Raw genomic sequence first — 22,838 nt, 5'->3', positions numbered from 1 at the left:
GCTCATGGAAATTATCTTTTGATACTTAATCTGAACAAGTGTTGGAAACAAAATGCAGAAGTAGCAGATGAAGCAAGCTGTGAATGAGGAATTGAAAAAAGAATGCATCAAGGGGGAATCGAACCCCCGGCGGATCGAGCTTATTCGAATGGCAACGATCCAGGTTACCACTACCCCATTGATGCTCGTACCTCTACTACTTGGTGTGCCTATCTGTGCGCCTTCCAGTCATTCTGAGGATCCCGTTCGCCTCTCTTTCATTTACAACGACCACAACCTAGCATAAGCACTTGCTCGCCTCGAACCTCGAACCACGATGACACCAGACGAACTACGGACTGAGGACGTGAATATGGACCTTGAACTCGTCGACGATCCCAATCCTTCCACCTCTTCGACCACCGACGCTACTACCGCCAACGTGCCTGTAGACGACGGACCCAGCCATCTCTCGTATCCGACTTATGAATTTGGCGAGCCGGGGAGTTTGGAGAGGCAGGAGCGGGAATGGGACGTGCGGGAACGAGAGAGGGATCGGGCGAGAGAACGAGAGAAGGAGAGAGAGAAGAGTGTGTTGAAGGAGCGGTTGTATATTGGGAATTTGCATCCTTCTGTTGATGAGTGCGTCCTTCTCTTTATCTCAATGGTCGCCTTGTTGGAATGGTTGGCTAACGGTGCTGGGTGGATTAGGTATGCACTGCTACATGTGTTCTCCAAGTTCGGCAAAGTCACCAAGTTGGATTTCTTGTTTCATAAGAGTGGGCCGTTGAAAGGGAAGCCGAGGGGGTATGCGTTTGTGGAGTATGGTGTTCCTGAGGTGAGGATCCTGTTTCTCTAGCTTTCTCTTTACGCCCTTTCGTTTCGTTTCGTTTCTGCCCTTCGAATCCTCTTCCTCTTCCGCATTCCTATTAGAACAAGTCTGGCTTACACCCGTTCTCTTTACACGCACCGATCGGAACGACGCGACCGCACACCACCACCGCTCCCTGCGTCTACCGGCCTACCCATACACACAGCCAGCCAGACTTGACTTGACCTGACTTCACTTCACTTCATTCATACTCCTTCCCTCCCTTCCTCCCTTCCCCACAGTTCTATTATATTACGTTCTGGCCAACGAAATATGGACGTCCCCAGGCTGACCAACGATGACCCCACTTTCTTTGATTGGTTTACTTAGGAAGCAGCGAAGGCACTCTCGATCGCACACGGCAAGTTACTCAGAGGACGCAAACTTGTAGTCACGTTTGCGCATCAGGCGCCTTTGGAGAGTTATCCTGGTGGGAGTGGTGGGGGTATTAGTGCGTGTTTTTTGCGTTGTTGTTTCGAGAGGTATGTGTACTCACGAGAAGTGGATATGTAGGTTCGAAGTTTAGAAGACCGGTGATGGAAACTGGACGGCCTACTACGTTGAGTATTATCAAGACTGGGCTTGGGGGTGGAAGGCATGAGCCGTGAGTGTTCCTTTTCATCTTTGAATCTTTGTGATCTTCTTATTCCTAACGTCTCTTCGTATCCCTCCCATTTCACTCATACCCCTTCCATCTTTACTTATCCCTTTCCTTTCCTTGATACCCCTCACTGACCTCTCATCCCAATCACATACAGAAAAACAGCAGACAAGATCGCACTTATGGAAGCTAAACTGCGGCAACTGGAAGCTTCCCATCCAGCCTCTACGTCCTCGAATTCTTTGAATACGGCGACAACGGCGACAACGACTACAGCTACAGCTATGACGACGAAGAGCAGTTTACCGCATCACCCCTCGCTCCCGGCTAAACCCCCTCCACCGCTCCCGAGTCATATCTTGGATGCCTTGCATGCTACTAGTAGTAGTAGTACCAGTCGGAGTAATTCTGGTTCTGGTTCCTCTGGTGGAGGAATGTCAGGTACGAACCAGAGGAACGCGACTCCGAGGGGCGGGAGTTTGCAGAGTGGGATTGGGATGGGGAACGGGCCTTCACCGAGGACTGGAATGGGAATGGGAATCAGAGCAGGGACAACCCCCGGGCAAGGTGGCAGACAGAAGACGGTGTTGCCTTCGTTGCCGCTTTCGAGGCCTTCGTCTACCGGTGGTGGTAGTGGTGCGGTTGGGGTGGCAGGGAAGTTGCCGGGTGGGTTGGGAGGGGCGTCTGGAAAGGCGGGTATGGGTACCGGAGCTACGGGAGGAGGAGCAGGGGTGAAGCTTGGAAAGACAAAGTTGGCGGGTGTGGTTATTAAACCCAAGAAAGCGAAGGTGCAGGATAAGAAGGTGGAGGGGGATGTGACTGGGACGAAGGAGAAGAAGGAGGGGGACGTGACTGGGATGAAGGACAAGGATGCGGAAAGGGAAGGGAAAGCAGGAGTGGAGAAGATGAATGTTGATGGTTCTGTTGAGAAGAAAGTTGAATAACACTTGTGGGGAGAGTCAGGGTAGGGGGCTTTCAACGCGGTGTTGTTGGGATTCTCTGGATAGTGGTAGTGGGATTAGGCGACGGTCACCCTTACAGTATCTCTGGGCTGATCCGCAGTAGTTTATTTTGATTTTTTGCGCCGTTCATACCTAATTGTCATACTGATGTTGTCGCGAATGCTGGAGACGCCGAGCGATTCAATATTATTATTCAATCCCATAGTGACGCCAGTCCCTGGAGTATGGATGTTCGGATTGGGTAGGTGGTTTGCCGAATTGGGATAATCGGAATTTCGGTGATCAGAAGACCGGGATGATTTGAGTGGGGCTAGTTACAGTGTGTGTATGGTACAGGTGAGTTTAGTAGGGATTGTATATATTGAGCTGTGAGTTGAGTAGGAGATAAAGATAAAATTGAGAGGAGGGAGAGTCTACTGGGATCCTTGGAGGTCCTTCGAAAGCGGAGAACGTGTGTGACTTCATCGTTCTTGCGGAGGTGGGAGGTAGGTGGGTTCGACACCGGGGCTGGCTAGTCTAACAGCGATAACAAATGACGAGAACAGGGAACTGGAACGCACCGTTCCCTGTGAGGTCCTCGTACCACACAGCTTTTGAGTGCGGTCCGCCTGTTCCCTCTGCGTCTTTAGTACCCTTCTCGCTTTCCACGAGGTTTTTTCGTGAAAATCCCCTCAGCGTCTCCAGACACGGATGAGACCACCAGTATCAAGGGAATCTTGAGCGAATCCACGGGTCCTCGCTCAGCTCCTTTGCACTACAACGTTCTTCTGGCTTCCACTTTAGTATTCGTCGCGCAAAGTTGATGAAGAGTGCCTTCTCTTCGCCTTCCATGCGTGTGATGGTATTTTCAAGGGTTTGGGCTGGAATCTCTGCTTCATCTTTCCAAGCGCCTGAGAAGAAGATAGATAGGACGATGTCAGGACTCGACCAAGATGCTTCAGGTAGTAGTAAGCAGCGGAAATGCCACTAACCCGTGTCTTTGTCAAACCAATTCCACAAACGAGTCTCCTTGGTTCGCTCCAGGAAGTCTTTGGGCGGAGGTCCGAGCAGCGCAATCATGTGCGCCACGTGGTAGTTGTTGCCATCCTTGTTATCTGGACCACCTGTAGTCTTGAAGAGGTTTTTGTTCTCGATCAAATCCCAGAGCTACGTTTCGACCTTTGAGCAAAATACGAAAACATATACAGTGTGGTGTAAGAAACGAACCATCACCCCGATACTCCAAATGTCAACTTTCTCATCCCAGCCCATCTGAAAGATGACCTCGGGGGCTCTGTACTGGTATGGCTGAATGTCGAACATGTTGTCGTATTCCCCGAACCTTGCCTCGCCGAAATCGCATAGGGTGGGCGGGCCGTAGCGGTAGAGAGGGGGAACGAGCTGTCTCGAGACGTGAGTGACGCGTTCTTCATTGATCTTACGAGGGGACGGGTTTTGGATTTCTTCATCCTCGAATTTTTGGAGGTCTGCCGTGGCTGTTTCTGGGTTCAGGCCTAGGAGGATGTTGCTTTCCTGTATGTCTGCGAATGGTGGGAGTGTCAGCACCAATATCGAATTGACGGGATGTCATGATGGAGGAACACACCCGTGTGGACAACTTTTGCCTCCGAGTGGAGGAAGTCGACTGCTTCCAGGAGATAAGTCACGAGAGCTTTGACCAGGGGGACCGGTAGGCCGCCCATGCCCGTTCTGAGAAGGGCTTTCCTGAATGTAGAGATGGGTGCGGCTAATGGAGGGTGCACAGCACAGCGAAAGACCCCATCCGCCCCTTCGATGGCGAATTCATCGATAAGGGGACGGGTAGCGGAGGCGCCGAAATGCTTGGAGTTTAGGCTTTTGAGGTGTTTCAAGACACGGAGTTCGTTCTCCAAAGCACGAGGAGTCCCTATCTTTACCGTGACGTGCTGGTGATTCCTGTGATATAGCGTTGAATCATGATGTTGAGTACCTATGAGACTGATGTGGAATTCAACCTACACCAAGTCGCGACGCAACCATGCCGTGCCCCAAGTGCCGTACCCAAGCTTTCCGACGATCTGGTATTGTGATTTGAGTGTCTCGCCAATGCGAGCAGGATAGAAATTTTATGGCTTGTACCACCCCCATGTCTCCTCTTCGATGGCGGTGGAGTTGGGAATGATACCGAAACCGGATGTAGGAAACGCTCTTGGTTTCGATGGGGCACGAGCCAAACGGCGCAGTGCGCCCCACAACATCGGGAAGGACTGCGCAGGGTGTCGCTGGTGATTACGTGTACGAGCAGAGTCAAGCGACGAGATGCATTTACAACATACACGGCGGAGGGTATGATATATGAAGGTATGAACTAGTCCATGTACCTGCTTTTTATTGAGCAATGACTCATTGCCTCGTGCTGGATGACCTTGGTTCATACATTGGTCATGGACGTTCGGATTGGGTAGGTGGTTTGCCGAATTGGGATGCGGTACACAAAATTGGGTCACGACTGGCCAACATGGTAAAAGATACGAGTGGGGATGAAACATAGTGACGGGGGACTAAAAATATCTATACGCGAGCTAAGCCTGCCATGGTTAACCACCCTCCCGTACAGAGCGCCACTCCAACTGCCATCCCCACCCCGAATCCGACCGTTAGATTTCCGATAGAAATCAATTGGCCTCTACCCACGTTGTACTTGTCAGGACCATGTCGTCTGCTCGGTGCATTGTCTCCAATTCCAGTACCTTCGTCATCCTCAGCTCCATTGGGTAGTGTTCCACCCGCTTTAATCTGGTCCAAGTTCCAATCGGGGAGGATAACCGGGGAGTTGAACGCGTCCAGAAGACCTGGAAGACCGTCGATACTCTTCGAATTGAGTAACCTCCAGAAGGACTTCATGCCGGTTAGCCCTCCCGGTCCTGGAGCGGCGGCTTTGGGAGCTGCTGCGGAGTCTTCGGAGGAGGAGGGCGCGCAGGCAGCGTCGTGGTCCATTTTCTCGAGCTTCATCGCTCCGTTGCGAAGCTTTTCTCGGGGTGCTTTGTAGTCGAAGAAGGGGATACTGTAACCGCAGCTCTACATGCACGTTAGGCTGGCTTCAGCGATAACTAAATCCGGGGAAAGATGGTGTAGCGCACCGTTCCGACTTTATGCACATCTACCCAGATTACTGCGCGAGAACCTGGTTGCCGGCGAGATGGCGGAAGAAGGGTATTGTACTCTGGTGATCCAAATTCGTTGACTTTACCTGTATATTGCAGTCAGTCGTATGATCATGGTACTCTCCAGCGGGACTCCAGTAGGACTTACCGGTCCCAAATAATCTAACAACTCTCGGGGGACCCTCGAATGCACAGAGCATGAGAGTGATTCGCTTATTCTCACGGAGATGCGCAATCGTTTCTACACCTTGGTTGGACGCGGTTCAGAGAACGCCCGACAGCGCAGTGAGACAGGCATGAAGATAGTGTCGCTTACCACTTCCAGTAAGGTCTTCGTACCACACCGCCTTGGAATGTTTCCCTTTTCCACTCGCTTTGTCCTCTGAAATGTCTCCAGCGGGTAAAGCTGTCATGCCAGGGTCCCCAAACGACTCTTCTTCGTCATCCACGATGATGTTAAGTGTCTTTCCAAAGCACCCTTTGGGTGAGACGTTGACGTGTCCCGTGGATGAGAGAGGTGCCGTCGCTACCCAGAAGATGTGTTGGGCTTCCATCCAGGGGATGAGCCAGGGTGGGATATCGTCAAAGAATTGGCCCATTACAATAGAATGTTGTCTTAGGGAGGGAATCTGCAGAGGCGGGGACGAAGAGAGGTAGGTGGGTAGGGGATTGCGAGCGCTGGGGAAATGAAGGTTTATCTGATAAAGTCCATGTCGTAACATCTTGTTAACACATGTGAGACCCTCCTGCCGCAGGCTATCGCAAGCTGCGGCATGACACACCATTTCTATTGGGAAGCCGAGCTTGACTTCGCGGTAGATGATGGTATCATAGCTCACGCTGCGCGTGCTTCCTGTATTCAAACCTCGAAACCATTCTGGAGATAACATTGTCAACTCGGGCGCCGTGGATGAGAACCGCGGCAGTGCGCCCGGAGAGTTCCCCGTAAGAGGGCAAATACGAATTACTAAAGGCCCAGGTAAGGTACGGGATAGCTATGCCTGCAATCTCAGTGTGTAACAGGAAGTAGAGTGGGTAGGTGATATATGTACCCCATGGCCCTTTGGACCCAGAGTAGTGCTGCTCCTGGGCCCGAGGTGGGAACCGACGCGCCAAGACCCCACACCGGACGCCCGGATGCGATTTGGGGTCGTCGTCTGTGTTTCTCGGAAAGGATGGATGTCAAATCTACCAAAGATGAAGTCGAACCTAAATTTCGGGGCTTTGTGTCCAACCGCCTAGTTAATTTGCCCTCTGGCGCTTAAAGTCTGTGTTTGTATTTGTGTGCGATGGGATCGCTCGACTTCACACGGCTCGCGATCTGGGGACATCTCCTTGGCTCGTTCCAAGTGTTCAAGGGAACAGGGATAAGTACAAATCAGATGGACCATAACACGCCCAGAGGATCCTGTGTTCTACCCGGCCGATACAGAGCTGTCTGAGGCGACTTATGGTGAGGCCATTTGGTGGGTCGGAAAGATAGCCCGCCTGCTACCCCATTCCCCCGTGCCTTAGATATGTCCCTAACCACCTGCGACGAGGTAGTCGAGATGGAGTGGAACGAAAAGGTGCCAATTCATATGATAATTTTGTAAACATGTACAACATTTGGCTAGATGCAGAATCCGCTCATCAAATGCCCATAATGTTCTCAGAACCATATATGTACGACCCTTTGATAAAGAAAGGCGCTTGTGGCATAAATAAACAAGAAACACCGCACGAAAAGCAGCAGACAGAAGGGCCAATGAAAAACTACAGCAAGAAACTAAGACAAAACGAATGAGATCATAAATACATAGATAGTGCGGGAAAACGAAGAGGAGGGACGGAGGTGATGCGACCAAGATGAAGGTGAAAGGGGTTGCGTCTGTTACAGAACAGGGTAGCTAACGCTCTCGCTGAGATGCTCGTTGGCTGGGTTGTAAGTGAAGCCTCTGAATTGATCCTGGACTGTTTCCGATAGTGCTGAGTCAGTGACGACCGAGTCTTGTGCCTCTTCGTTAGTGAAATCAGGATCAAAGTTGGCCACATCGAGCACAGATTCCTGCAAACGTGGATCAGGAATATTCAACATGATAAAGCTGACAGAGGAAACTCACAACGCTTGGCTTGAACGGTGGCTGGATCTTCTTGGCCATCAAAAGATTCCAGTCGATATATTTGGCAAAGAAGGGATGTCGCTTGATCTCTTCACCTCCATTGGCACCCAATCGGTGAGCAGGATTTCTCTGCAACAGCCCAGTCATCACGCTTCGCGCTTCCGGTGAAATATCAGGAGGGAATTGAAGGGGATCGGAGAGGATTCGTTGGTACATAGTGTTGACGTTCTCATCGTAGAATGGTGGGAGGCCGGTCTGATGTTGGTCAGCGGGCTTGCAGATAAGGGAGGAAGAGCGGGAAAATTCTCACCATCATCTCGTAGAGCAACACACCGAGTGTCCACCAATCGACTGTTTTCGTATACCCGTGGCTTTCCAGCAGTTCAGGAGCGATGTACTCAGGGGTCCCACAGAAGGCTATGCGTGGATGAGTGTGAGTACTGGTAGATCGTTGATAGACATACTGTTTGTTTTCTCTGTTTCGGACATGTTGAGTTTGCAGAGACCGAAGTCACATAGAGCGATATGGCCGGTGTAATCCAACAGGATGTTCTCGGGTTTCAGATCCCTGCGTCGGGTGAGATCAAGCAATCTGAGAGGACAGGAAGCACTTACCGGTAGACGACATTGAAGCCATGCAAGTGCTCCAGAGCACATAGGAGCTCGGCAGCGTAGAACCGACTTCGATCCTGGTCAAATTTACCCTCCCGCTGAAGATGGTAGAACAGCTCTCCCCCGTTAACTAGAAACCTTCGTCAGAACATCAATCCGCGGATGGAAGTATTGGGCTATACCGAATGACATGACCAAGTAAAGCTTGTCGGGATTCTGGAATGAGAATTTGAGGGGGACAATGAATGGGTTGTTGACGAGAGCGAGGACAGTTCGCTCGGCGAGAATATGGGTGATCTCGCCTGGCCGCTGGGCGATGTGGGCTTTTCGAATCGTCTTGAGGGCGTATATCCGTTGGGTGTCCTTCTTTCGCACTTGCATGACCTTTCCAAAGCTTCCCTTGCCGATAACCTTCAAGAGATCGAAATGGTCGATGGTGAGCGACTCGTTGCGACTAGGCTTGAAATCGATCTTAAGGTGGAAGGAACCCGAGCCAGCGGTTGCCGAGTACCATTGATCTGAGGCATGCTAGAGGGGTAATGTTTAGTGCGTGAAGTTGGTGGTCGTGGTTGACGATGTAATACCTGGCTGTCAAGGCTCGGCGTTAGATCAACGCGGGCAATGAGGAGATCATTCCCCATGTCGTCTGGCCCCTGAGCGGCGGTGGTACGAAGATACGAAGAGACAGAAATATTGGATGTTCGGGATACATCGCTGGACGGTGTATGAGTCAATTGTGAGGCATAAAAGTGGTCTGAATACTCACAAATCTGCACGATAATTCCACACGGGATTGGACAGGTCACCACCCAACGCATCAATTAGAATCTCGTTCTTGTCGAACTCGAGGACAACATATGGCAACCACCAATAACGCTTGCGTTGTATCGAATCACGGTTGCTGGTCGACTTTCTCGGTGGCGGGGCGGATTTGAGAGCCTGTTGAATGACGTCTGGAAGGGGCACGCCGGGCGCCAGAGACAATCCACGTCCTGCAAGCAGAATTGGCGCTGAAGCACACACAGCAGTCCGCTACGGTGCTCACCTGAAAAGATGCGGATTGTCAACATTCCAGAGCGAAATTGGTCGCCATCGGTGGACATTCGTGGTGTTGTTGGGCGAGAAGGAATCGGTGTAACAGATCTGGAGATAACCCCGTTCTCCTTGGTGTCTTTCGACTCTGCTCGACGACGTCAACAACGGTGAGCACAACGCACTCGACACCGACAAGAAACGCACTTTTGACGCCCAATTTCCAGGACATTGTTGAAAAACGATGGTTACGGGTATCGGCGGTGGTGGTATGGGATGAAGAATGTAAACGCGCTAGGATTGATTATAAACATGTTACTCATCAGAACCCCAGTTACACCCTTCTTTTTGAATTATTCTTTGCGGAGTATAACGAACCAGGGTTCAGCGTGCAGTATATCAATCAAGTAGATAGAATTCGTGTAACCAATGATACAAAAAAATGCGGTGTGTGTTGCCAAAATACAAGACGGTGACCAGAGAACAAAAGTGTGTCCGAGCATCAATCTAAGACAAGAGACAGCGTGAAAATGGTATCAATACAGTAGACTTTGCGCGTTAGTTTAGGTCATAAAAATCGTTAAGGGAAGAGAACCGCCGAGAGTTCATTTGCGCGGTGATCCTGAGACTAATCGTGTCTTCATGCTCTCTAATTCTCTTTCGAGGCTGTAACGGAAGCGAACTCAGTTGAGATGCCGAAATAGGGGCAAGTGACGCAACCTACTTTAGCGCCCTCTGTTTGTAATCTGCTGCCTCTCGCTCTGCCCGACGTTTGGCAGCTTGAAGTTCATGCTCTTGTGTTTGCTGTCGAACAGGAAGTGAGTTGGAAGGGTGTAGGCTGGCAGTTCGGATGACGCACCATGGAGTCCATCTGCTTCCGTAGATTATGGATCTGAGCTTCATGGAGCCGCTTCTCCTCCTCCATCTTGATGCGCTGCTTATCTGTAAGCCGGCCACTGCTTCCACTGCTGCTCGAGAGCTGACTGGCCAGGTCGTCAATCCTCGAATCAACTTTGCGCGGTGTTCCCCCAAGTGACAATCGCGAAGGGCTGGCATACGATCGAGTCTCCAGATCCACAATCCGAACATTGAGCTCCTTGATCTGCTTCTCAAGGCTCGCCTGTGTGGTATTTCATCAGCATTCAGCCAAACAACGAGATAGAAGAGCCACGCACGTTGAGTCTCTCCAACTCCGAATTCTCCACTCGGATTTTACCAAGCTCAATCTGGCAATCATTCGCATAGGCTTCCGCCTTCTTCATCCTATCGAGCGCGCTTGTCGCTCTGTCCTCCTGTGCCTCCAATAGCCTCTCCAAATCCTGCTTCCTCAACTGTAGTCTCTGGAACTCGGTGTCAGAGCTCATCCTATTCGGGTCAACCCCATCCAACTTGATAGTCTCCAACTCTGCTTGCAATGCACGACGGGCCTTCTGGAGGAGAGCCCGATCGGCTTCAGCATCGTCGAGTACAGCGCGCAATTCGCGAACTTGGGAATGAAGAGCCACGATTTGCGATTGTTGCTCGGCTTGAGCGCCCGTACTTGCTTCGTAGACTTTCTCGAGGTCGCGAATCTTGGTTTCCATTCGTTCCTTCTCCTTCTTCCAGCCCCCGCTGTTGTAGACTTCGTCGTCGTAGCGAAGTTGGAGCTCGTCGTATTCCGAGCGAAGCTTGCGGTTCTCCTCGCGCAGTTTGGAGAGATTGTCGCGTTGGGATTGTAGCTCCTCGCTGAGCTGAGCGAGTTCGGCTTGGTATTTCTTCCTCGTCTGATCGATGGTAAAGTCGCGATCTGCCAGATCCTTCTGGTGACGTTCGCGGGTATCTTCGAGTTCCTCGACCAAGTGCTGTCGGAGGGCCGCCTCGTCTGAAGTCTCCTTTCCACCTTCTTCGAGCTTGCGCTGCATCTCGTGTAGCTTCTTCTCGGCAGCCTGCAGACGTTGTTGACTCTTAAGACGCTCGGCAGCGGTATCGGCTTGTTGTTTCTCGAGATCGGCGAGTGAGCGGCGCACTGAAGAGGTAGATGCAATCAGGACATGCCAGCAGACGGAGAGAAAAAGAGAGCACAAACCAGATGCTTCGGCTCGAGCGGCCTTGGCACGCGCGATCTCGGCAGACTCGAGGCGTTCGACGTACGAGTGTTCTTTCTCTTTGAACGTTTGAATGACGTTCTTGAGCTCTAAAGACATATTCAGTTGTAGTCCAACATGGTCGGTCGGTGGGAGTGAACTCACCGGCTTTGGCAGCCTCCAAAGCGGCCGAGTTGACCTCGGAATCTTGGATGCGTTGCTGCAACTGACGTTTGGCATCTATATCAAACAGTCAGAATAAGCGGGTGACGTTGATATTGTCGATAATATTACTGACCCGTAGCCTCGCGCCTGGTAGTTTCCAGTTGGTTCTTGAGCGACGAGACCTCTTCTTGCAAGCGCTTCTTGGCAGAACTGTAATCCCGAATTTGTGCCCTCTGTGAATCGATCTCGCTCTGCGCTGCACGTTGTTGAGCCAACTAAAAGTGTGTGATGAGCCATTAATCTTACTCCAAACAGAAAGCGACATACCAAAGCCTTCTTCGACTCCTCCAACCTGGCATAACTCTCCCTCTCCTCCGAGATCGTCTTCTGGAATTTGGACCAGATAGCCTGAATTCCATCCGCGTGTGCAGTCTCCGCAGCCTTCCTGGCATCGGCTTCCTCCTTGAGCAGATCCGCAAGCCTGGCATTCTCCTTAATCAGTCGAGCCTTGTACTGCTGCAAGAACTGTTTAGAGCCATCGCTGTTCTCCAGTTCATGGGTAATCTCTCGTAGCGAAACCTCGAGGTGCCTTCGAACGCGCTCAGAAGCAGCCATCTGAATCTCGAGAACCTGGACTTGTTGTTTAAGCGCGCTGATTTGTTTGTTGCTCGATTCAGCGCGGATTTGAGAGGGTGAGCCAAAGTGCACGTTCTGGTTGACGCGTTGCTTCGTCGGGGTGGAGAAGCTGGACATGGGACGTAACTCGTGGGCGCCACTTGAGCGAGGCACCTTCCTCCGAGCGGACATCTCTTTGGCGAGTGCCTCGTCGGCGAGTTGAAGTTCCTTGAGAAGGCGGGTTTGGAAGTCTCCGTCTCCTTTCCCGCTCTGGAGGATGAGCTGTCTGATCTCGTTGTGCTGTCGTTCAAGGTGTTCTTTGATACGGTCTGCTATCGAACGGGCGCCTTCGCTTTCTGAAAGTTGTTGCTCGAGTTCAGCTATGCGACTCTCGTATTGACGCTGGATGCGGGCGAACGAGTCCATGCTGTCCGTCTCGTCTGCGATCCGCTCGAGTTCAGCCTCAAGGTTCTCTTTGGAGCGTTGAGTGGCCTTGAGCTCTTCCGTGAGTTCGGCGATTTGACTCTGGGCCGCTTTGAGGTCTGCCTGCATGCGACGCGATTGGAGGTCGAGGTCCCCTTTGCTTTGGCGCTCCCTTTCGAGTTCGGCGAGAGCTTTGGTCGTCTTCTCCTCTTGCATCCGTGCCCGTTTCTCGCGTTCACGAAGCTCGCGTTCCTTCTCCTGCTGCAAGTCCTCAGCTTCGCCAGCGAGCCGGACCTTGACCTTCTCAAGAGATTTGATGTAAACCTTCGCCTTGTCCAATTCGAGTTGAGCCTCTTGCAGTTGACGATCCGTTACCCGTTTGGCCTCCTCGAGGACGTGAACGTGTTCGACGATTGTCTTGTCCTGCTTCGACTCGAGTTGTTTGATTTCCCATTCCTGATTCTTGAGCGTCTTGAGAGCCGTGTTCAAGTCCTTGTCGAGCTTGGTATTGCGTTCCTTCAACTTGGCCACTTCGCTCTTCTGGGTTGCAAGAGATTTCTCGAGTTGTGTACGTTTGAGGGACTCGGATTCGAATTGTTGCTTGGTCGATTCGAGTTGACGAACGAGGTTGTCTCTGTCACGCTGGAATTGAAGTTCGACGTCTTCAAAGTCACGGTATTTGGCCTGAGCGGTTGCTAGCTGACGCTCCAAAGCCTAGCCAACAGGGTGTCAGTTGTCGTACTGGCCCCAGCAATAGAGTAATAGATGAGCGCACCTCCTTGTGTCGCGTAGCCTCCGACATCTGCGTTTCATAGTCATGCAGCTTCGTCCTCAATGACTGCAATTCACTCTCCATCGCCCGCTTGTTCTTCTCCAGCTCCCCGATGTTCGCTTGCACCTTCTTCAGCTGATCCTGACTCGCCTGATCCCTATCTGCCAACGACTTGTGACTCGACAGGAGCGTCTTGTGCTCCCTGTTGATCACCTCCAATTCCAGCTTCAGCTTGCTCTGAGCTTCCAGGGATGATTTGCGGGATTCAGAAAGCTCTTCCTGGAGTCGATTGAGTTGGCCACGAAGGTCGGTAATCTCAGCCTCCTTGCTCTTCTGAGCTTCACTGCGACGAGTGGCCTCATCTGTCTTGGCGGCCAGGACCTTCCGCAAGTCGTCGATCTCAGCCTCGAGTTTGGTGCGGAGCCCGTGTTCGGTTGCGCGATCTTGCTGTTCAGCTTCGAGTTGGGCCTGCAGTGTGTCGATGTCATGTTGCAGTTCGAGGATCTCCTTCGAGGCAGCTTCCTTCTCGAGCGTCACAGAATCGAGTTGTTGCTCCAGGCTGGAGATCTGCTCTTCCTTCTTCTGGATCATGGCCGAGTACTCATTGGCGGTGCGCGCCATTTCTGCGAGTTGTTCTTTGGCTTGTCGGGCGTCACGTTCCATGCCATCATACTTGTCTTTGAGCAGCTCGCTAGCGTCGATTCTTAGTGACTGTCACCACTGGGAGATGTCGATGGATATCTTACCGGCTTTGAGTCTCAGATTTCAGCTTGCCTTCCATCTCCTGCAACATGACATCAGCACGCTCCTTCGTTCTTGCAATATCCTCCTCTCTCTGCATCGCAAGATTCTTCAACTCTTCCCCAACCTTCTGGAGCTCGGTCGACCCGGTCCTCAACTCTTCAATCTCCTTCTCCGCCTCCATGATCTGCTCCAACAACTCATTCTCCCTGACCACCCACTCCTTCTGTTCCATTTCCAAGCGCACAAGATGTTCCGCGGCCTGATCAAACGCCTGTTGCAGAGACTTGTGTTTCTCCTCGCTCTCTTTCTGGAGTTTGAGCGCTCGGTCCAGTTGGGAGTCGAGAAGGTCGAGGTCAGTTTGGAGAGCGCCGATCTCTTCTTCCAGTTCTGCCTCGCGACGCTTGGAACGCTCAAGCAAGGCGTCTTTGTCAAGACCGAGAGCCCGCTCGGCTTCCAGTTGGTCCTCTACCCTCCGCTTCTCAGCCTCCAAAGTCATCTTCAGTGTCTCCAATGCCTCCTTCGCCTGTTTCTCCCGCTCAGCACGTTCCTTCGCCAGTTGAAGCTCCACCTCCCGTTTCCGTAGTTCCTCGTCGTTGCGTGTGGCAGCAAGGAGAGGGCGGACCTTAGTGTACAGTTGCCACCACGGCCAATCCCTTAGGTCGCCATACACTCTCGCGTTTCTCTGGATGGTCCTTATCGCATTGGCACGGTTGAGAATCTTCTTCATTTGCCGTCGTGCGACCCACATTCGACAAGTCGCTTGCAGACCGGAGAAGATGTCATAGAGGAGAGCGTCGCGTCGTTCTTCTAGTTCAGCGAGGACACCGGCCTTGAAGAAGATCTTGGAGGTGCCGATACGGTAGATGACGTCGTCCAGTTCGAGTGCGTTGACCATTCTTCTGCACGCTTCACGGCCATCCATGTACCCTCGCGGTATGATCCCGGGTGTGAGGATCTCGTACCGTTGCCGGAACTCGACGAAGGGCAGACGATTGGGGTACCCTAGACGGGCGATACGAATACCTTCGAGTACACCATTACATCGCAGTTGGTCGAGGATGAGCGGGACATCAACTCTTCCGGGTTTCTTCACCGTGTTGGGGACGATACAACGAATGAAGTGTGGTTGGGTCGCGCGGAGTTGGGACATGAGGCTGGCGAGCTGCTCCTTGTGACGCTGACCGACTGTACGAAAAGCGCCCTTCTTGAGGGTCCGCTTCTTCCCCAAGGAGAGGAAGTGGTTTCCACTTAGACCACTTGGCACCTCTGCGTACTCGGCAAAGAGGGAGGCGACATAGGGTTCAGAAGAAGCCGCCAGGACTTTCGTGAGGTTGTCGTTGAGGGGATCCTTGTTCTTCTCGAGCCATCCGTCCGTGCGATATTCGACCTTGGCAGCGTAATGCTGGATGATAAAACCATGGTCGAATCGCGTAGGTTCATATTTGTCCCGACCGGGGTGGTAGTCCTCTTCATCGTCGATGGGTCCTGCCCAAAGAGCGTCGAGTTTGTGCGTGAAGGTGAGATCGGTGGCTTTGGGCATGATGCATTCCTCGTCGAGGCAGCTAAGGATACCGATCATCGGTCCACTGGATTCAATCAGGTCGATGGTAGGCTGTAAGTCGAGTCCGAAGTTGACATAGTCCCATTTAATCCCTTCGCGCGCGTACTCTTCTTGTTCCAGAACGAACATGTGGTGGTTGAAGAATTGCTGAAGTTTCTCATTGGTATAGTTGATGAGGAGTTGCTCGTACCCGTTAATTTCGAAGATCTCGAAACCTGCAATATCGAGGACACCGATGAAGTTGGCCTTGGAAGAAGGTCGGTCGAGGGCTTTGTTGATACGATCGACGAGGGCACCGAATGACTTCTCGTAGAGTGTCTTGCAAAGCGCCGAAAGCTCGTCCGTGGCTTGTTGCTGTGTCCTTGACTGCGATACCCACTCCCTGCCAGCCAGCGCCCTCGGTCGAAGAACGGCTCGCGTGAACTCTGCGATAGGAATCCCGAGTAAATGACACACGCGTTCTGCCTGAGAAGGATCCGGCATCGACGCCTCGTCTGAACGTGAGCCAGCGATGACGATGTTTCCTATGTGTAGAATCGCGGCGACGATGCGGAAAAGATCGAACTGTTCTTGGTTGGAGAAGCCGACGACGTCTAGGGCCGCCTTGAGTGCCCCCCATTCTTCCTTGTCGTCTACACCATCCACCTCGCGTCTGCTCTTGTTGAGGTATTCATAGTCCTCGAGTTCACCATCCAAGAGTAACGAATCTGACGACAGTCAGCATAAGGGATGATATCATCACCGAAAGATGGGACACTCACTCTTGAGCGATCCGCCTCCAGCCATCAATTGGTAGAATACATGGAAACTCCTCTCCGCCTCACTCCTGAAAACCACTCTACTCTTCTCCAAGAGATACCAGTCGATGTTGGCCCCTGCAATGCTCCCATCGGGCGAGAACATGATCCGGACGAATTTACCGAATCGACTCGAGTTGTTGTTGCGCTGCGTCTGGGCGTTTCCAAAGGCCTCGAGAATGGGGTTGGCCTGCAGGATCTGTCGTTCTAGCAACCCAAGCCTTCCCTTCGCCGTGAGCGCGCTTCCAACGGACCCACTACTATGGTGACCCTTCCTCGATGGTGTCCTCGTAAGACTCGAGCCAGAACTAAATGACACGGTGTTAGACCGTGAATGTGTCGGGGCTGTTGGAGCGGGCAGGTGTGCGTCGGTGGCGATAGCAGCAAGGTACTGGATGACTTTCTTTGTACTTTCCGTCTTGCCTGCTCCGGATTCTCCTCTATTATTACCATCAGGAGTTGAATGAGGTCAGAGATCGGGCGGGCGTACGTGATGAGGATACTCTGGTTCTCTCGCTCGTCACCCATGTTCACCCATGCGCGTTCAGCGACTGCAAAGATGTGCGGAGGGTTCTCATCTCTCCGCTTACCCCGATACTGCTGGATGATAGCATCGGAGTACAAAGGAAGGTGTTGGTAGGGATTTATAGCCACTAAGAAGAGGCCTGAATACGTCTATAGAAAGATTAGACAAGCGATCAGAGATTAACGCAAATCACTCACGTAGATTGCGCCAGAGCCGTATCTGAGCCGTAGATTGTGAACAACACTGGCTTCGTTGAGGAAAGTTAGATCTGCAATATCTTCCACTCGATCGAATTTCGGTGGGTTCATCTTGAACAAAGAGTCGAAAGGAACCTTTCTGATCTACAAGGACGTCCAAAATACTGTTAATTTCTTTTAATCAACAATGTAGAGTGGCCTGGGCGTACCTCCCCACCAGAAGCCATGACGACTTCAGCAGCATCTTCTTCCTCTTGATTAACCCAGCCAGCTAGATAACCCTCCTTCGCATCGGGCACCCAGACCCATTTCTTCTCATTAAATTCGGCTTGTGCAGCAGCAGCCCGTGCTGCTTCAGCGTTCATAGACGATCGTGTTGGATTCATAAGTCGGTAGTTGAATTAGGGGAAGGGCATGAGCCTCTCGTCGTTGTGTCGAGACGGTAGTTTGTCGGGGGTCGTGGGGGTCGTTTATTGTACGTCGAGGTCGTTGAGGCGCGCCCCTGTGTACGACGAGCTTGTGGGACGTCGAGACGATGTCGTCGATGTTATGGGGAATGTTGAAGTTCAACGAGGCAAACCGCCGCAGACGCGTCCCGCGCTTGCCATCAACGTGATGGCTAAACCCAGATCGACGAATAGGGAAGTAGCCCCTAACTGGTTCTTTGGGGCCCTTGTTCTCGGTTTCGCTTCAGGTATAGGTGCCCGAGAGGCTACTCAGAGTGATAGCGATTGACTTTATGAGAGCTTACCTTTAACCCGCCAGACTTCTCTATAGCGGCTTCTTTATCCAGCTCCAACCCAAGCTTTGTCCGAGTTTCCGCCAGTCTCCTCAGATCCATGGCAGACTAGAAATAGGCATGAATTGGGTGGAATTGCAATGCGAGGCTATTAAGCGTAGAAATACATGTATGGTACACGATTTTTCTTCAGTGAGCGTGTAAGATGTTATACGAAGTGTGGTACAGTAACGAAGAGAAGAGGTTAAATATAGTGTCTGGCGCCTAGAGGAATCGAAGAAAAAGACAGCACAACAAGGGTATATCCACAAAACGAGATACATGCCCGAGAAAGAGATAGATCAAATCACGCAACCTGGTACTGCAGAATCAGCGAATCCGGGAATGACGAAACAGCTCCCTTCGCGTTGATATACTGCTTCCTGGGGTACCCATGCCAGTTCTCCTGGAATTCATTGAACCTTCCACTCTTGTTAGCGGCCTTCTTCACCCCCTTCAGCGACATGATCTCAGAAAGCACGGCTGGGACAGTAGCAGCCAAGAACTCCTCCGTCGTCAGACCCGTGTTGGGGAGACCCAAGACCGCTCCTTTCCCTTGGCGATTGAAAACGGGGACCTCAGGGTTAGGTCCGAAGACCTGGGGATCGCGGTTGGCGGAGTACAGACTTCCATAGACGACCTCGTAGGCTTGGATCGTCTTGGGCCCGAGCACGACATCGCGTGCGGCGGTCCTGTAGAACCCTGGAATGGCAGGGTTCAGACGGAGAGCTTCCCGGATGTAACCCAACACTTCTGTCGTGGCGGTAGCAGTGTCTTTGGACTTGGGGAGGGAGACGAGAGCTTCGGCAGCTGAGGCGTTGGAAGGCTGGAGGAAGAATGAGACGATCTGCGAGAGTGCGGAGGCGTAGATGGCGGCGGTGGGGACGACGGCTGCGAAGATGCGTGCTGCCGTTTCACGGTTGGATGTGTCGGTGTTGCGCAGGCTGTCGACGATCCTGGTCAAGAAGTCGTGGCCATTGTGACCAATTGCAATGTGGTTGCGCACATCGGGAAGAGAGAACTAGAGAAAGGCCAGAATTGAGCGAAAGACCAGGGAAGGGGGCCAAAGGAGTGACATACCTTGTTCTTGATACTGTCAATGTGGGACTTGATGTATCCAATAATCTCCTCCCCGTGCAGTTGCGTCGACTCCCTCAATCGCCAGTCATGCTCCGGTTGGAAGTTCAAGTACACATACTCCGCGATATCCGTGAACCAATCATACATATCTTGCTCATACCACACTCCCTTCGGCGTCGAATCCGACTTCAACGGCAAGCCAGCAATCCGCTGCGAGACGAAATGCACTGGGAGGAGGTTGATGACATCACGCACAATGTCTACGTAGGCAGTGGACCCATCCGCGCTGGTGAATCCTTTGGCTTTGATGAGCTCCTTCGTTTTGGACGAGAAGTAGGTGGAGAGAGGGAGGGCGAGGATCTGGGTGTTGATCTCGTCTCGGCCTTGTGTGAGCCGTTTATCGGTAGTCGAGCCTCCAGGGGCTTGGGAGACACGCTTTCCCCTGAGTGTTAGGGTACGGCGCACAGATTTCTCGAGGGTAGCTTTGACGGCATTGAGGGTACGCGTTTCGTACGCGGAGAGGAAGGCCGAGTTGTCAGCGAAAACTTTGGTGACGATCTCGTAGTCTCCAACAGGCACAATCGTGGGCTGCTGCCTAGGCCTGGTCCAAGTATATTTTCCAACCAACTCGGGTTTATGCACCTTCCAATGTTCCTCCAAGAAAGTAGGAACCATGAAGGGGAAGTGAGCGTAGGCATTTCCTCGCGAGTAGTGATTCGGGAGAGTGCGGAGGAGGAGTTTGGTGAGGAGGCCGCCGAAGGAACCATCTTGCTTGTCGTAAGCGCAGTCCTGGAAGCCCCATGAAGTGAGGTTCTGGGGCGTGTAATCGACGGTGAAGAAGCGATCTCCACGGGTGAGGCAGACGGCATCGGCGAGAATGGCACGGGAGATGGTGTAGCCAGGGCAGAGACCTGCACCTTCTCCGGGTTCTTTGGTCTCTTCAGCCTGGAGGCCGACGTGCAATTCGAGGTTCTCGATATCACGATAGAGCGCTTGGGCAGCATTCTATTTCCATACAAAAAGGGTTAGCGAGAAGGGGCTTCAACAGAAAGAAACGACGTACGTAGATCTTGGGGTCGGGATTCCACTGCTTGAAGTCGGCGTACGCTGGATATGAGTTACCAAATGTGAGTAGAAGAGCCAGAAGGAACTGGGAGCAGAGACTTACGTTTAAGACCCATGAACCTTCTGAACTCATTTAGGGAGCACACTCCCCAAGTGCGAGCCTGCCTGATGCCCATGACTTCGATGAAGCGCAAGGCTTCTGGAATACCACGGGCCTTGAAAGCACCAGCGCGGTATTCAGTCGAGTTCTGGATGATGCGAGCGAGGTCATCATCGCTGAATCGACCATCTGCACCACGCTTAAGCCCATCGAACGTCCATTCGCGGACGTTCTCAATGTTGAGCACCAAGTGCTTGTGGGCCGCCTCTTTGAAGTCGTCAATCTTGATGTCCTTGGGGTCCTTGCCGCTGAACATCTTCTGGAAGAGGGATTCCGTCCATTTGGTGTCCTCGTCTGACAAGGTTGCATGCCAGCGATAGAGAAGGTTGAACTCGGTCGAGACGACGTTGCCCTCTCCGACGGGTACGAAATCGTGGTTCCGGCTGCGCATAGTCTGAAACAGATGAAGAGGCGGTTAGATGGTTACGCAGGAGTCGTGGCGTACTGCATCACTGACCATCATGGGATCTAAGCGCCAGTCACTGCCATCCCGCACAAGTCCCAGAATAGCGCCAACGTAGTCTAAAAATTGACGGGGATAACATCTTAGTATACGCACGTAGGACTAGGGTGGATGGCAATGTACCTCCGAGAATGATGTGCATGAAGTATCCACAGTTGACAAGACGGGCTCGGTGGAAGATCTCGTCGTCCTGTGCGTCGCGAGCGGCATTGTTGGCAAATGTTCGGGTGTACTTCCCACTTTCGTTGATATCCAGGATCTTCTCGGCGACGTACTATATGGAGAGGAAGAAGTGAGCTTCATTTGAAGAAACGGGGATCCTGGTTGAATGAACTGACGTTATGATTCCTGCTTAACAGCACCAACAAGGCGCAGCTCGCAGGAGGCATATGGGTGATCCTGTAATCCGCGAATACATCATTCCACAGACGACCCGTGCCGTCCTTTCGCCTGATAGCATTGACGTCCCGGTCGCTGTGCCCATAGAGCACGCTGAGGTCGAGGTAACTACTAGCATCATTGATTGACCAGTCATGAGGGTTGGTTTTGAAGATGCTGTGAATGACGAGGTCGGCAAAGGCGAAGAAGAGTGCGGACATGCCTCCCGGATGGGGGACGAACTTCTCGCGCTTGAGGAGCGTGTCAAAAATGAGGTCAGGGTCCGGGAGTGATTCCTTGGGCAGGGTGTGCCGAGAGGGCACCGAACGTGCGTAGGGAGTCCCTGCCATGCCCATTGCCGGGGCCAAAGGGTTGTAATGCGACCCGTCAGATGTCCGGTAGGCATACTTCACGTCGAGGGGAGGAGCAGGGGCGGTAGTGGGTGGTACACGAAGGTAGCCGCTAGGAGGGTGAGGTAGATCCTTGTACACTTGATGGGGTATGAGTATAGATATTGGCGGCGGAGGGCGCGGAGGGCGGACGTACGTAGGCTGATGACGGCCTCTTGCACCTTATGGGAGAACGATGTATCCTTCGTACTGGCCATAAGCGTCAACAGCTTCTCGAGCTAGGATCACGTTAGTCCCTGTGGCGACTGTAGAATAGGGTTTTGATTACCAGAAGCTCTCGATCGTCAATGCCCACACCACCCGAGTTGAGGAAAGCATCGACATAGGCGGGCTGCGGTCGGACGACACTGTTAGTGGGGTTCGTGGGCGTCGTGCAGGAATGTGTACACACCAAATCATCCACAGTGACGGGTGGATTAGTGAAGGCCTGGTAGAGGGCAGCGACCTTCTTTTCGTAGACGCCGCTCTGTGTGCGCCCGCCGTCGGTGTCGACGGGTGCATGGGACTCGTTGATGTAGTCCACGGTCTGGGCGAGCTTGCGAAGGATGGAAGACATGATTGTCGGGGGGCTGGAGGAGAGGGTGGTGGTGTTATGGCAGCCGCACGAGGCGCTGCTTTATATAACGTTTAGAAGCTAGGGGCTTTGGTCCTATATCGCCGAATTCGAGGTACAGGCACCCGTGGCAAAAGAGACCCTTTTTGCCTCGAGTTTCTTGTCAAAAGTACTAGGATCCCTCCATCACGGGAATACGAAACAGCGAGTCAAGATAACGGTATTCTGGACATTGTGTACCACTTCCAAGTGTGGTACATATGTAAGCTGGACTCTATTGGAGCGCAAATCGGAGTGGTAGCGGAAGAGAAGGTCAACCGGTGAGTTTTTGAATCCGATGTCAGTGTGGAAACACGACGCCCTTGTTTGATATTCAGATCCGTGAGCCGCAATTGCCTCCGCTGTCCTCGCCGTTTAATCAACGAAGCAGAGTTTGGCTATGTTCTATCCACCCAACAAAGAATCCCTTCGACGAGCAGGATCGACGGCAATGCACTCATCAGACATCTGTTGGAAATGAGAGAGGAATAAGCGCATCCTGGTGATCAGGCGGGTGGATGGAAACGCTATGCAGAATCAAGCGCCCGAGTCACCATAGTAGTATCTGTCCGAAAAGAGCGTAATTGAAGGAGAGGAAGAGATTGTGTGCGGACGTCGGAGCCATGTGCCTGTGGTCTTTAACCTCGCTCCATTTGCTGTGACGTTAGGAGGAATTATCGAGACGGTTCCGTTGGAACTTCCTCACTTGAGCCCATCTGTCGCGACTGGCCCTTCGCACAGCACTTGATCAATTGAACGCCATGATAT

General features: G+C 52.3%; 6 protein-coding genes and 1 non-coding gene across 7 annotated transcripts; 1 reads left to right on the top strand and 6 right to left on the bottom strand.

The window, feature by feature from the left end:
- Positions 1–103: 103 nt before the first annotated feature.
- CC1G_20202 lies at positions 104–185 on the bottom strand. Its single transcript has one exon. It is a non-coding gene; the product is annotated as a tRNA-Gly (tRNA).
- A 131-nt stretch (positions 186–316) lies between these two features.
- CC1G_15434 (hypothetical protein) lies at positions 317–2,395 on the top strand (the record flags this gene model as incomplete). Its single annotated transcript, XM_002910111.1, has 4 exons — positions 317–817; positions 1,181–1,301; positions 1,364–1,454; positions 1,609–2,395. 4 exons carry the CDS (start codon positions 317–319, stop codon positions 2,393–2,395), a joined length of 1,500 nt encoding a protein of 499 aa, XP_002910157.1.
- A 723-nt stretch (positions 2,396–3,118) lies between these two features.
- CC1G_15433 (CMGC/SRPK protein kinase) lies at positions 3,119–4,519 on the bottom strand (the record flags this gene model as incomplete). Its single annotated transcript, XM_002910110.1, has 6 exons — positions 3,119–3,348; positions 3,385–3,559; positions 3,620–3,933; positions 3,999–4,327; positions 4,391–4,449; positions 4,511–4,519. The coding sequence occupies 6 exons, from the start codon at positions 4,517–4,519 to the stop codon at positions 3,119–3,121; spliced, it is 1,116 nt and encodes a 371-aa protein (XP_002910156.1).
- Positions 4,520–4,670: 151 nt separating this feature from the next.
- On the bottom strand, positions 4,671–6,233 carry CC1G_15432 (hypothetical protein). The gene is made up of 4 exons (XM_002910109.1): positions 5,852–6,233; positions 5,684–5,782; positions 5,512–5,621; positions 4,671–5,449 (listed from the first exon to the last, which is right to left on the bottom strand). Exons 1-4 carry the CDS (start codon positions 6,132–6,134, stop codon positions 4,943–4,945), a joined length of 999 nt encoding a protein of 332 aa, XP_002910155.1. The 5' UTR covers positions 6,135–6,233; the 3' UTR covers positions 4,671–4,942.
- A 1,175-nt stretch (positions 6,234–7,408) lies between these two features.
- On the bottom strand, positions 7,409–9,544 carry CC1G_09916 (AGC/Akt protein kinase; the record flags this gene model as incomplete). Its single annotated transcript, XM_001834973.2, has 10 exons — positions 9,489–9,544; positions 9,295–9,429; positions 9,016–9,241; positions 8,834–8,963; positions 8,432–8,777; positions 8,253–8,379; positions 8,102–8,229; positions 7,948–8,054; positions 7,638–7,910; positions 7,409–7,582 (listed from the first exon to the last, which is right to left on the bottom strand). The coding sequence occupies exons 1-10, from the start codon at positions 9,511–9,513 to the stop codon at positions 7,409–7,411; spliced, it is 1,671 nt and encodes a 556-aa protein (XP_001835025.2). The 5' UTR covers positions 9,514–9,544.
- A 133-nt stretch (positions 9,545–9,677) lies between these two features.
- Positions 9,678–17,509, bottom strand: CC1G_09915 (nonmuscle myosin heavy chain b; the record flags this gene model as incomplete). The annotated part of the gene is made up of 14 exons (XM_001834972.2): positions 9,678–9,947; positions 10,006–10,085; positions 10,141–10,401; positions 10,457–11,286; positions 11,347–11,454; positions 11,510–11,584; positions 11,643–11,784; positions 11,837–13,261; positions 13,323–14,010; positions 14,066–16,331; positions 16,386–16,861; positions 16,912–17,096; positions 17,145–17,288; positions 17,354–17,509. The coding sequence occupies 14 exons, from the start codon at positions 17,507–17,509 to the stop codon at positions 9,887–9,889; spliced, it is 6,897 nt and encodes a 2,298-aa protein (XP_001835024.2). The 3' UTR covers positions 9,678–9,886.
- A 720-nt stretch (positions 17,510–18,229) lies between these two features.
- CC1G_09914 (heme peroxidase) lies at positions 18,230–22,034 on the bottom strand (the record flags this gene model as incomplete). The annotated part of the gene is made up of 9 exons (XM_001834971.2): positions 18,230–18,943; positions 19,003–20,007; positions 20,066–20,109; positions 20,171–20,621; positions 20,685–20,749; positions 20,787–20,964; positions 21,029–21,558; positions 21,615–21,696; positions 21,747–22,034. The coding sequence occupies 9 exons, from the start codon at positions 22,032–22,034 to the stop codon at positions 18,230–18,232; spliced, it is 3,357 nt and encodes a 1,118-aa protein (XP_001835023.2).
- Between the last annotated feature and the right edge of the window lie 804 nt (positions 22,035–22,838).

This window comes from Coprinopsis cinerea (genome assembly GCF_000182895.1).
Source record: "Coprinopsis cinerea okayama7#130 chromosome 12 map unlocalized cont3.12, whole genome shotgun sequence".
Taxonomy (NCBI): domain Eukaryota; kingdom Fungi; phylum Basidiomycota; class Agaricomycetes; order Agaricales; family Psathyrellaceae; genus Coprinopsis; species Coprinopsis cinerea.
This window is presented reverse-complemented; position numbering and strand designations above follow the sequence as displayed.